The sequence below is a fragment of the Hypanus sabinus genome, chromosome 6 (assembly GCF_030144855.1).
Source record: "Hypanus sabinus isolate sHypSab1 chromosome 6, sHypSab1.hap1, whole genome shotgun sequence".
In the NCBI taxonomy this organism is placed as follows: Eukaryota; Metazoa; Chordata; class Chondrichthyes; order Myliobatiformes; family Dasyatidae; genus Hypanus; species Hypanus sabinus.
The window spans coordinates 13,475,720-13,490,247 of NC_082711.1; the positions used below are offsets into that span (position 1 = coordinate 13,475,720).

At 46.1% G+C, this 14,528-nt stretch overlaps 1 protein-coding gene across 1 annotated transcript in view; it reads left to right on the forward strand.

The window, feature by feature from the left end:
- Positions 1 to 14,528, forward strand: part of LOC132395316 (pituitary adenylate cyclase-activating polypeptide type I receptor-like) — a 140,403-nt gene that overhangs the window by 15,534 nt on the left and 110,341 nt on the right. Inside the window, exon 2 of the mRNA XM_059971730.1 lies at positions 11,494 to 11,581. Within this exon, the coding sequence (XP_059827713.1) occupies positions 11,494 to 11,581 (88 nt within the window). The remainder of the gene's footprint in view (positions 1 to 11,493; positions 11,582 to 14,528) is intronic.

The window sequence follows — 14,528 nt, forward strand, 5'->3', positions numbered from 1 at the left end:
TAGAGGAAGGAAAATTGTTTCCACTGGTCGGTGAGACTAGAACTAGTGGACATAGCCTCAAGATTTGGGGGAGTAAATTTGGGACGGAGATGAGGAGGAACTGCTTTTCCCAGAGTGTGGTGGTTCTGCGGAATTCTCTGCCTGATGAAGCAGTGGAGGCTACCTCAGTAAATACATTTAAGACAAGGTTGGATAGATTTTTACATAGTAGGAGAATTAAGGGTTGTGGGGAAAAGGCAGGTAGGTGGAGATGAGTCCATGATCAGATCAGCTATGATCTTATTGAGTGGCGGGGCAGGCTCGATGGGCCGGATGGCCGACTCCTGCTCCTATTTCTTGTGTTCTTATATACAGTCACAAAAAGAATAATGAGATAGCCGAAGTCCCTGAGTGTCGTGGCCTGTGGATTGATGGTGCATGGGATGTGTCGGCACGTCACACACTAGTGTAGTAGCAGACAAACGCGATCCAGCTCGTCTTCCGCTGAGCGAACACTGGAGAGCAGACCCATTGGAGGAGACGGCCCATGGACAGACTCTCCTCCCCGGGCAGCTGCAACGGGAGACTCCGCGGCACATGGAAACGCCAGTCGTCTGCGTCAAGTGTCGCCAGGCTTCCACACACGCCCACAGCTTACTGACCCTAATCGGGGCGTCTTTGGAATGTGGCAGGGAACTAGAGCACCACACAGTCACGGGATGAACGTACAAACTCCCTACGGACGACGTTGGGAGTTGAACCACGATCACAACAGCCTGTAAAGTGATGCGCTAACCCTCCACACTACTTCTGATAAATGGGGATTTGGAGGGTTTCAGGATCTGAATCAGGTTTAATACAGGTTGAATACTCCCTTATCTAAAATCCTTGGGGCCGGAAGGGTTTTGGATTTCGTACTTTTGGGAATTTTGGAATATATGATGAGATAGCTTGGGATCAGCATCACCCCGACTGAGTTCATGTTCTCCCGGTAAGCAGTCTTTGTCTCACACTTGCTTATCACATGTCGGTACTGATGCAGCCGTTCAGTGTTAGATTTTCACCAGTGACGATCTTGGCAAACTCATCAATGAATTTCTCTGCTGCTTCGTCATCAGCAGATGCTTTATCACCACAATCTTTAAAAATTTAATGTAGTACCTTTCCTTAAGTTTCTGTGACCAGCCTGAGGACTATTCACCATTACTTTCAGTTTCAATTTGTCGTGATAGACCCTTGCTTGTTTTATTATCAGCACACCACTATGCAGCAAAGAGAAATTCCCTCGCTTTCCTCACGAAATAACCTTTCCTCACGAAATGTGCTCTCCAATCCAGGCAGCATCTTGACAAATCTCTGGTGAGGTGAGGACCTCTGTCAGTCAGAGCTGACCATGGATATTGCGTCCTAGCTGCCTAGATACGCAAGCCTGGGCAGTACAATACGGAGAGAAGCTGTTGCCCATGTAGCAGGCTCCCCCACTCCACACATCTGATGAACCCAAAGGAACGGCAGAGACCGATACAGTTTGGAACCAGCAGGCGCGCAGGAGTTGCCAGTCAGTGTTGAACTCAGTGTCGGACCGCCTTAGGGACTCCAGCTCCAGATTTTTCCCTCAGGGTTTACTCCTGATGCCTTCCCTGTGAGTGGGTATATCCTCTTCACCCTCCTATAGTGAGGCGACCAGGACTAATCACAGTATTTCTAGTGCGAGGTAACCAGAGTTTTATACAACTGCAACATTACCTCGTGGGTCCTGAGCTCAATCCCCTGACTAATGAGCCAACCGGTCCTACACCTTCTTAATCACCTTATCAACTTGCGCTACAAGCCGAGAGATCTGTGGACTTGAACCCTTGAGTGAGAGAATGGTGAATCTAGAACAAATTGGTATTGGTTTTCCATTTTCCCATGTTCCAATGTACAGTGGGAAGCTTCTCCTGCATACTGTTCGTACAGATCAAATCAATTCATGGTGCATTGAGGTAGCACAAGGGAAAACTCTGACAGAATGAGAATAAAGCTCAAAGTTGAAGATAAATTTATTGTCCAAGTACATATGTCACCATATACAAGCCTGATGTTCATTTTCTTGCCAGCATACTCAGGATTTACTATCAATGTTTTACTTTCAGAGTGCAAAAGACAACAAACGCTGCAAATGCAAAAAGAAATAATAATTATAAATAAACAAATAAATAAATATATATATATAAATAAAAATAAATATAAACATGAGATGAAGAGTCTGTGAAAGGGAGTCCGTAGTTGTAGGAACATTTCAAGTGAGGTTGAGTGAAGTTATCCCCTTTGGTTCAAGAGCCAGATGGGTTTACAGTGACAGTGCAGGTAGACAATAAGGTGAAGATTATAATGAGCTGGATTGTGAGATCATGATTCCATCTTATCGCACTGTTGATCATTCAGGAGTCGGATATCAGTGGGGTAGAAGCCATCCTGGAGCCTGGTGGTTCGTGCTTTTGGATCTCCAGCGCAGTGGGAATGCCCGGGGCAGGTGGGATCTTCGATTATGCTGGCTCCATAGAGGAGAGGCTGCTTTCCGTGATGTGGACACGACTCAGTACAACTCCTGGGAGCCAGCCTCGCCCTCACGAACTCCGTCTCTATTTCTCACTGCCAGATAGAAACACCTGTGATGGACACTGGATTCACAGTGGAGCAGCGGACGTTCTCAGTTTCTGCATCTCAGCAACTATACCGCACTGTGTCGGGACGGCAAGCTACCCCAGTGCAACACTTCACAACACCAACAACCGAAAGATCAGGGCTCGGGTTTTTCTGTCATCTCTTAGGACTTTGTGGGTTTCCTCCTGGGGGGCATGGGTCTAGGAGCAGAGGGAGCACATCCAAAGAGCAGAAGATGTGAGGGGGATTTGAAGGGCATCTTTTGCTTTTATTTTGTAGAGAGTGGAGATATCTTGGAACACGAACCAGCGAGCTACTTTGAGGGAACTAGATGGGCATTGAGGGAAGATAATTTCAGGGTGACTGGATAAGAACAGGGATTATTTTTCCATGATTCCTATTTCTTGATGACGTAAAGGAGGCCATTTGGCCCATCAAGTCTGTTCCAGATAACAGCTCTATTCTCTTCCCCACCGGGTTTCCCTGCATCCTCCTCTCCTCACGTGACCATCAGCAGTCCATCCGATGGACAACTATCCCACTGACCACCACCTCTTTGGGATGCGAGAGGAAACCAGCACACCCAGGAGGGAAACTCTGGGCGACAGGGGAGAACATGCGAGATGCACAGTTATTACCCCCTCAGCCACTAGGCTCTTGAACCAGAGGGGATAACTTCACTCAACCTCACTCACTCCATCACTGAACAGTTCCCACAGCCTACAAGCTCGCTTTGAAGTACTCTTCTGTAGTGTTTTGTAACTCCAAATCATTAAGCTGTTTGGAAGAAAAAACAGGGAGCCTGTAATATTTGAGTAATCTTGTCCATATATTGTTTGATTAAGCATTCTTTCTCATTTAAATAATTCATTACGGGTTTTTTATATATATATAAAATTAGGCAAATTGCATACGTCATCCTGTGTGTTTGGAGTAAAAGACCCAGCTCTCTTGTATTCCTTTGAATTGCTTTAATGTTTAGGAGTTAAAAACACAAGAGGCCTGTTCTGCATTGTATCCCTAAGTAAATAAAACATTTAAAAAAATTCCTTTCTGCTGTGCTGTACATAATTTATATATGGGATCATTTGAGCTAAAGGGTCTAATTCATTTAAAGTCAACAATAACAAAGCCAGAAACAAACCTTGCTGTGGGTTTGCAGGTCTTAACAGCAACATGAGATTTGATTTTTTTTAAATGAAACAGAACCCAGAAATCTTTTCTGAATCACTCTGAGCAGAATTCCCATTAATTTTCAAAATGGGGACCCACTGCGAGGCAATTGAAATGGTCAGGTAATTGGGAATTAAATTCTGTTTCCACTCAGAGAGAGCCATAGGCAGGGAACAGGGCGAATTCAATTTTCTCAGGCACTGCATGGCTGCTTAATGTCAGGCAGGAGAAAGAGGTTTGTAGGGTGAACCAAGGATGGATTTTGTTTTCCCAGGCAGGGACACACATACCTCAGCCACACTGTCTGTACCTCACCCAACAGGCTTCGGTTAGCAAGATGACAGTCATTTGTCACATCAGGTCAGCCCTGCCATTCCATCATGGCTGATTTATTTGCCCTCCCAACAACATTCTGCCTTCTTTCCATAAGCTGTGACTCCCAGACTAATCAAGAATCACTCAATCTTCACTTTAAATGCACCCAATGACTTGGTCTCCACAGCTGTCTGTGGCAATGAATTCCCCAGCTTCAACACCCTCCAGCCAATTAAATTCATCCTCATTTCTGCTGTAAAGAGATGGCCTTCTATTCTGAAGCTGTGCCTGTGGTCCTAGACTCTCCTCCTATTGGAAACATCCTCTGCACACCTTCTCCATCTGGGTCTTTCAATATTCAATGAAATCCGCCTTCATTCTTCTAAACTCAGTGAGTACAGGTCCAGAGCCACCAAACACTCCTCATCTGTTAACCCTTTCTTTCCTAGGATCATTCTTTGTAGATTTCCCTGCACTCTCTCCAATGGTAGCACATCGTGCTCACAGTGGTCGCTCTGCCTGTGAGGGGCTGGGGGTCCTGTGACAGGTGACACCCAAAGCTTTGCGATCATCTGCATGCCACATATCAGGAGAGTGATAGAACCCTCTCCGCTTGCAACTCTCAACCAACTCAGTGGCACCCTGAGCAAAAAGATAAATATACTCATTTGTTCATTATGTGGGTGATCATGGTCCATTGACCATGATTGTTCTTGGCAAATTTTCCTACGGAAGTGGATTGTCATTGGCTTCTTCTGGGCAGTGTCTTTACAGGATGGGCGACCCCAACCATTATCAATACTCTTCGGAGATTGTCTGCCCGACGTCAGTGGTTGCATAACCAGGACTTGTGATCCGCACCGGCTGCTCGTACCACCATCCACCACCTGACCCTGATCAGGGGCTAAGCAGGTGCTACACCTCGCCCAAGGGTGACCTGCGGGCTAGCGGATGGAAGGAGCACCTTACACCTCCTTCGGTAGAGACGCACCTCCACCCTGCCACCCTAAAGATATTAAGATTAGCTTTATTTGTCAAATATACATCAAAACATCTGGTGAACTGTGTCCTTTGCTACACAGACCGATACAATCCGAGGATTGTAGAGGGAAGCCAGCAAGAGTCACCAGTGCCAACAAAGGCTCCTCACGTCTCACTGGACACCTTTGAAATGTGGGAGGAAACCCACACATTCATGGGAAAAATGTATAAGCCCGTCACAGACAGGGGCGGGAACTGAACCCCGACTACAGAGCATTATGCTAAACACTTGGCGACCTTGCCAAAGGTCACTGGCACCCTGTTTGTTGATTTTTACATCTGCTTCCACCATAACTCATGACTGAGTCTTAAAATAGAGAATGCTGGGAGCAGTCAGCAGGTCAGAGAGTTTTGGCCAAGGGTTTCTTGTCGGACCAATCGAAGGGAGGATCTGTTATGTGTTGTAGCTTCAAAACTTTAAACTAATTCAAAGGAAAACAGAGATGCAAGTCTTAAGTTTGTTCTTTACTTTAAGCAAGGTGCACTTTTATCATGTGGTGGTGTGGTGACGATTACCATTCACGTATTTATATATATAGATAGAACTCGTAATGAATTATGTAAGTGAACAAGAAAGTTTAATGGAAGAAGATTTCTCAAATGTTACTGAATGACCGTAGGATGCACCGGCCATGGAGGGGATGGAGAGGAGGCTCGCCAGAGTGATCACAGGCATCACTGCAGCGTAGCGATGAGTGCGACATTATAACAGCTCAGGTTTCAGAGTTCAGTCCCAGCGTCTTCAGCTAGAAAGGTTGAACCTTCTCCCTGTGAGCACGTTAGTCTCTGGGCGCTTCGGTTTCCTCCCACAGCCCAAAGACGAACCGGTTAGTAGGTTAATCTGTCATTGTAAGTTGTCCTGTGATTAGCCAGGCTTCCTGGGCGTTGTGGCCTGTTGGGCCAGAAGGGCCTGTTCTGCACTGAATCTCTAAATAGACAGATAGCTAGACAAACAGGTAAATAAATGAAAAGATGTACCTGGGTCTGTACCCAGTGGAGGAACAACACCTTATATACCGGCTGGGTAGCCTCCAACCTGATGGCATTAACATTGATTTCTCTAACTTCTGTTAATGCCCCTCCTCCCCTTCTTACCCCATCCCTGACATATTTGTTCATTTCCCCCTTTTTATTTCTCTCTTCCCCCTTTTTTCTCACTCTCTCTCTGCCCCTCTCACAATCACTCCTTGCCTGTTCTCCATCTCCCTCTGGTGCTTCCCTCCTCCTTTCTTTCTCCCTAGGCCTCTCATCCCATGATCCTTTCCCTTCTCCAGCTCTTAGCTTCACCCCACCCCCTCTGGTCTTCTATCATTTTGGATCTCCCCCTTCCCCCTCTGTTGTGATGGAAAATAACTGGTTCTTTGAATCTCAACAGTAGAGGCCCGGACACACACAATTTTAATACTAAGCAATTTATTTACAAGGGGAAGTTGGGTCAACACAAGCAACTACAATATTCTAACAAAAAAACGTTTAGGGTTAATTCGTGTGGGGAAGGTCTGGTCAGCTGTACAATACACAGGAAGGGGTGTGGGGACAGGGTACAGTTACACATACAAAGAACAAGGGAAAAGCACTATAGCAGCTATCCCCCTTGACCTTGGATAGCTGTGGCTCCCTTACCAGGACAAACGATAGACCTTCCCAAACATAAATCAATGCACTTACCTTCAATGTGGTGGTCTGTAAGAGAGACCAAGCCAGGGCCAAGTCTCACCTTTTAAAGCATGGGGCTGGGTGAGATAATCCAATTAAGGTGACCAATAATTTAGGTGTGCATTGATTAGTTGGGAGGAACTAAATGTTGATTGGCATGTGGTGTGTCCTTCAACCCGCCAGGTGGCAGTGCGTCTGTCACGTGGCCGGTATCTCTGGATACACCCTCCTACTTTCAAACCTCTTACTATCTTTTCTTTCAGTTAGTGCTGACGAAGGGTCTCGGCCCAAAACGTCAACAGTGCTTCTCCTTATAGATGCATAGATGCTGCCTGGCCTGTTGTGTTCCACCAGCATTTTGTGTGTGTTGATTGAATTTCCAGCATCTGCAGATTTCCTCATGTTTACAGAAGGACTTAGACAGATTAGGAGAAAGTGCCAAATGAAATACAATGTTGGAAAATGCATGGTCCTGCACTTTGGTAGTAGAAATAAATCTGCAGACTGTTTTCTAAATGGGGAGAAAATCCAAAAATTTGAGATGCAAAGGGACTTGGACATCCTTGTGCAGAACACCCTAAAGGCTAACTTGCAGGTTGAGTCGGTGGTGAGGAAGGCAAATACCATGTTAGCATTCATATCAAGAGGTCTAGAATACAAGGGCAGGGATGTGATGCTGAGGCTTTATCAGGCACTGGTGAGGCCTCACCTTGAGAATTGTGAACAGTTTTGGGCCTCTCATCTTAGAAAAAATGTGCTGGCATTGGAGAGGGTCCAGAGGAGGTTCACCAGGATGATTCCAGGAATGAAAGGGTTATCGTACGAGGAACGTTTGATGGCTGTAGGTCTGTACCCACTGAAATTAAGAAGGATGAGTTGGGGGAGGGGGGGTGTCATTAAAATCTTTTGAATGTTGAAAGGCCTAGACAGAGTAGATGTAGTAAGGATGTTTCTCATGGTGGGGGTGTCTTAGACAAGAGGGCACAGCCCTAGGATAGAGGGGTGTCCATTTAAAACAGAGATGCAGAAAAATTTCTTTAGCTGAGGGTGGTGAATTTGTGGTATTTATTACCATAGGCAGCTGTGGAGGCCAGGTCTGGGTGTATTTTGGGCAGAGCCTGATAGGTTCTTGATTGGACATGGCATCACAGACTACAGGGAGACAACTGGGGAGTGGGGCTGAGGAGGGGAGAAAAGGATCAGCCATGATTGAATAGTGGAACAGACTCGATGGGCCAAATAGCCTGATTCTGCTCCTATGTCTTGTGATCGGAGATAGTCCCTTCTGGCAGACATTCCTTTAGAACTTTCCTATCCATGAACCAGAAAAAGGCCAGCAATGTGATGAAGGGTCCCACCCAGCCTGATCATGGACTGTTTGTCCCTCTCCCATCAGGGAGGAGGCTACACAGCATCCACACCAGGACCAGGACCATCAGACTAAAGAAAAGTTACTTTCCCCAAGCAGTAAGGCTGATCAACACCTCCACCCACAAACCCATCCCTCCACACCCCCAACCACCACTACTTTATCATTTTCTGTCAGTCAACTTATGGACAGACCCTCCTGTGCCTAGAGTCACTTTATGGACTGACAATTGGTCCTTTGTATTCATATAAGCTAGCTTATGTATTTATATCTATTGTGTCCTTTTATTATTGTGTTCTTTATCTAATAGAGTTTTTTTTGCTGTGTCGGATCTGGAGTAACAATTATTTTGTTCTCCTCTAGACTTGTGTACTGCAAATGACATTAAACAATTTTGAATCTTGTATTGCTCTGTCCAAAAGACTTTAAAATGTAGTTATTGTACCTGGCTTAACCACTTCCTCCAGAGATGAGGATCCCTCGAACCTTTCCCTCTGTTGCGGGGAAGTTTCTCACTGGCTGCCCCTCCTAATTTGGTCTTGAGACCATGTAGAAGGAAGCCATCTCAGTGAGAGCTGGGGAAAGAAAACCACAGAATCAGGCCCTTCGGCCTATCTAGTCCACGCAAAATTTTTATTCTGTCCGGTCCTATTGATTCACACCTGGACCGTAACCCTCCATAACCCCTCTGACTAAACTCCTCTTAAATGTTGAAATTGAAGCCACGTCCATCGCTTCCACCGGCAGCTCGCCCCACACTTGCACCACCCTCCGAGTGACAGAGATCCCCCTAAACGTTTCACTTTTCATCCTTAACTTCTAATTCTACTCTTCCCCCAACCTTAATGGAAAGAGCCTACATTTACCCTATCGATACCCCTCATATTTCCGTCTACCTCTGTCAAATCTTCCCTCACTCTCCTATGCTCCAGAGAATAAAGTCCTAACCTATTCAACGTTTCCCTATAACTCAGCTCCCCAAGTCCTGGTAAATTTTTTTCTTGGTACAGCTGACAAATTCCAAGTCCATTCAACGTAGCTCTAACTGTTCAGACAGGTCCCCATTCCAGTCCTGCTTTCTCCCTGTAAGTACATAATCCCTTTGGTGTAAACAGGTACAGCACATCAAACTCCCTCTCAGACACGTACTTGGCCTCCGCTACCTTCTGTGCTCGAGACTTCCACTGGGTCACATGAGGAAAGACGTCTTCCCTACTTCCAGTGTCCTCCCACTGTCCAAAGGCGTACCGGTCAGCAGGTTAATTGGATGTTGTAACTTGTCCTGTGATGAGGCTTGGGTTAAGTAGGTGGGCTGTTGGGCAGTGTGGTCGTTGGTCCAGAAGGGCCTGTTCCATTGGTCAGAGATTATCATGGATGTTGCATCCCAGCTGTCTACGTGATACGCAAAGCCAGGCCAGTACAATATGGAGAGCAAGCTGTTACCCGTGTAGCAGGCTCCTCCTCTCCACGCGGCTGATGAACCCAAAGGAACAGCAGAGACTGATAGAGTTTGGTACCAGCAGCATTGCAGGAGTTGCCAGTCAGCACTGAACTCAAAGTAAGGACTTAGGGACTGCAGCTCCAGATTTTTCCCTCGGGGTTTTCTTCCCCAGGAGCAGGAATAGCCACAAGGCAGCGGAGGTTTGCGATCAGCGTTTTCCCGTCTCCGAGCTGAGCTGCCAGCCACGACTGACGAGACCCATCTGCCCGAAGTGACTGGCTTTAAGGCACCTGTAACTCACCTCTGCCCCTTCTCCTACCAGTACAGACTGTTCCACCGGGCTTAGTAACTAAGCCACGCGTGAAGGCCAGGAGCTGGACTTGGTTGTCAGAGACGATCTGAGGCGCACGCTATTTGGTAGTGGGAGCTTATCTCCATTACCGCCACCGCTATAACAATCTTTAAGCACCGTATCGCTATATAAATAAATAAAAATTTTAAAAATGCTGTCTCCATATTCTACCGTCAGGCAGATGGTACCGCAGTGTAAGAACAAGGACCTTACGCTGGGTAACAGCTCCTTCCCCCAGGGTCTGAGAGTTCTGAACACCCCATTACCACCCTGCAACGGTGCCAGCAGCCTTATAACATTCTACTGTTGTGTACGTAACCATATGTTGCACATGCACTTAATGTCAACTTGCACATCGGCAGAACATTCTTTTATTAATCACAATCAGGTTTAGTATCACTGGCATATAGCATGCCGTGAAATGTGTTGGTTTGGGGCGACAGTACATTGCAATTCAGTAATAAAAATGGATTAATAATCACCTTAAGAAATATATGTGTATATAAAATTAAATAAGTAGTGCAAAAAGACAGCAAAGATGATTTAAAAAGTGAGGCGGTGTATGTGGTAGCAAGGAGCAGGCCTCAAGCCCAGGTGCCTGTTTGTAGCCACCCAGGAGAGAGGCAACGTCCAAGCTGGAGTCAGTGCTGCCCCCCAGTGTTCACTCAGCAGAAGACAAGCCATACTGTGCTCGACTGCAGACTGCTGTAACACTCACGGACTCAGGGACTGGGACTGTATATTTGTTTGCGTGACTGCATTCTACTGATATATTCTATGTGTTTGCTGTCTTATACGTGCCTCCTGCTGTGTGTGACTGTTGCTACTGTGTTTGTACCCTGACCCTGGAGGGTTTCACTGTTTCACTTGACTGCATTCATGTGTGGTTGAAAGATGATTAAACTAGAGCTTTATGAACTTAATAAATTCATGGACCATTCAGAAATTATCTGTAAACATTATTATGTTAATAATATTTTATGTGCTGTGTCTGATGTATGTACTGTGTTTTGCACCTTGGTCCCAGAAAACGTCGTCTCGTTTAGCAGAATACACATGTGCAGCTGAAAGACTATAAACTTGAACTCGAACCGAGGTGGTGACCCCTGTTCATGCACTGCCTGGACACTGGGGACATTCTCCTGGATTCCAGTCTGTCTAGGAAACTCAGAGCTTCCCCGTTCTCTATTATTTTCACTGTTTCTTCGCTTCCCACTGTCAGAAATTGATTTTTCACTTTGCCTCCTTCCTCACCAGATTCCTAGGTTAGAAGGGAGAGTATTGGTCCCTCCACCACATTGAATACAATGGCCAATCAAATGTCCCCCCCCCCCTTCACCCGGATCCACACGGAGCCTGCCAGCTCTCCCCCTTCATCCTCTTTACACTGTCTATCTCCCCTCTACTCAGAATGAAGGGTCTGGGACTGAAACATCAACTGTCCATTTCCCCCTGAGTTCCACCAGCAACTCACCTCTTTTTGTTCCAGATTCCAGTCTCTTGTATCTCCTTTGTTTTCAGGCGAATGGCTTCCAACCAGAATGTGAGATCCCATGGGAGAGGGAGCGATGCATCCAAAAACTGAGCCAAGAAGATCAAACCGCTTTCGGTGAGTGTCTGACAGATGGGTGACCAATGAACTGTTGTTGTTGCTTGTGTTGTTTTCAAGATTAACTCTATTTGTCCCAAGCACACCGAAACTTACAGTGAAATGTCTCGTTTTTCATCAACGACCAACACAGTCCGAGGACGTGCTGGGGGCAGCCCACGAATGCCACCAATATAGCCCGCCCACAACTTACCAACCCTAATCCGTGCGTCTTTAGAACGTGGGCAGGGACCAGAGGAGCTGGGGGAACCCACATAGTCACAGGGAGAACGTACAGACTCCTCACAGACCCAATCTCCATCGGTGACGGTTGCTATGGTAAAGCGACTGCGCTAACCACTATGCTTTTGCGCCAGCCGTGTAATGTTCTGCGGAACATTGTGGGCATACCATGCTGGCACCAGAATGCCTGGTGGCACTTGCGGGCTGCACCCCCCCCCCCCAGCACACCCCTGAGTGTGTTAGCTCGGTTCACTTTATTGTCCGTGAGGAACTCCGTCTGCAAGGGCAGCAGCACAGAGCTTAAGATGCACAGCACCACACTACATGTAGTTAAACACAGTAGAAAATACTCACCATTGATAATAAATACTAAAACTCAATGCATGTGATTTAAAACACAAATACAGATAATAAAACCGACTGTCAAAGGTGCTAAACACACAATATATTCAAAGTTGGGTGTAGGCAAGGCATTGGACTCTACTGGTGCTGATGGGCAGGGAGCAGTGACGGTGTTCGGATAGTGTAGCGTCTGGTACCTCTGCTGCTTGTTGAATCGTCTTTATTGTCCATCTCTTATGATTTTACTACCTTATTCTGACAATTCTGTTGAGTGGGCTGAGGTCGGTAGTGCTCATTGCTCCGACCCATGCCGTGAAATTGGAGGTTAATATTGATGCACAATTGTTAACACAATTGACACATTTCATTGTGTGCTTCGATGTGCATGTGATAAGTAAATGAATCTGAAGTCTGAATTGAAACGGCAGCTGGATGACTTTATTGTTTACCCGCACTGCGCTCTCTCTCTGTAGCTCTTACACTTTACTCTTTATTGCTCTGCATCAATGTATTGTACTATTGGCTGCAGGAGGAAGTAGCCACACGTCCGCGAGTCCGTCCCCGTTAGGGGATCTGGGGTGGAGAGTGTCAGTAACTTCAGATTCCTTGGCATTATCACGTCCGAGTATCTGTTCTAGGACCAGAACATAATTGTCAACACATCAGCACCTCTGTTTGTTCAGAGGTTGGCACAGGCTCAGCATGTCATCCTGAAACTTTGACAAGCTCCTGTGAATGCACAGTGGAATGTGTTTGAATCATGGCCTGGCACAGAAACACCAATGCCCAGGAGTGGAAAAGCCTACGGGAAGCGGCGGTTTCCATCACAGGAAAATCCCTCCCCACCATTGGGCACTCGTATGAGGAGTGCTGCCACCACATCTCAGCATCCAGCATTAAGGACCCCATCACCCAGCCCATGCTCTCTGCTTGCAGCTACCATTGGGCAGGAGGTACAGGAGCCTTAAATCCCACGTCACCAGGTTCAGGAACAGTTACGTGCCTCTGTTGCACATACCTGCAAGATAGTAAACGGTAACATAGATCATAAAACATAGAAGCAGACTTGGGCCATTCGGCCCATCGTGTCTGCTTCACCATTTGATTGTGGCTGATCCAGTTCCCTCTCAACCACATTCTCCTGCCTTCTCCCCATAACCTCTCGTGCCCTGACCAATCAAGACCAGCCTTAAATACACCCAATGACCTGGCCTTCACAGCCGCATGTGGCAATGAATTCCACAGACTCAGCACCCTCTGGATAAAGAAATTCCTCCTCACCTCCATTCTGTAAGGACGTCCCTCTACTCTGAGGCTGCGCCCTCTGGTTCTAGACTTCCCCACCTTAGGAAACATCCTCTCCACATCCACTCTACTGAGGCCTTTCAGCCTTTGCTAGGTTTCGATGAGATCACCCCCATTCTTCTAAATTCCAGTGAGTACGACTCCAGGGCCATCAGTTGTTCCTCATATGATAAGCCTTTCATTCCTGGAATCATTCTTGTGAACCTCCTTTGAACCCTCTCTAACATCAGCGCATCCTTTCTTAGAAATGGGGCTCAAAGCTGCTCACAGTACTCCAAGAAAGGCCTCACCAGAGCCTAATAAAACCTCAGTATCACTTCCTTTTTTATATGTAATGCAATGTTGTATACACACTTTGATAATCAATTTTGTTTGAACTTTGAATGAACCAAAGGTTCGCTTCACTATGCAGTATTGGAACTTGGACCTCACATTCCGACTCATCGTGATTTTGCACCTTATTGTTTCCCTGCTCTGCACTCTCTCTGTAGCTGTTACACTCTATTCAGCATTCTGTTCTTGTTTTACCGTGTTCTACCTCAATGCACAGTGTGATGATTGGGTCTGTATCAATAGTATACAAAACAAAGTTTTTCACTGTATCTCGGTACATGTGACAATAATAAACCAATTCCAATTCCAGTTCTCCTTCCAGGAGGAAGATTCAAATCAAATCAAGTTTAATTATCATTCAGATCACACATAGATACAGCTGAATGAGACAGCGTTCCTCCGGAGTCAAGTTGCAAAACATTCAAATTAGCAAGCAAGCATTCAAAAATAGAGATTAATATAATTCCAAATAGCGAGCAAAGAAGCCTATTCTCAAAAAAAACATACATATGCTGCAAGACCCTATATATTCATATGCGTTTAAATGCTCAGTTTGCATGAAAGATTTAGATGTTGAAAAGCATGCGAGGTGTGTGCTCATTGAGATAGAGAGGGGATTTAAAGGGGAGGGGATGATTTAGAAGATGCATGGTATGAAAATGCCTATGCCCCAATAGTCGCTGTGAACCGAAGAAGAAGAAAGTGGCAGCAGGCGCAGGAGTATTTGTACATAAGGTGACTCTGA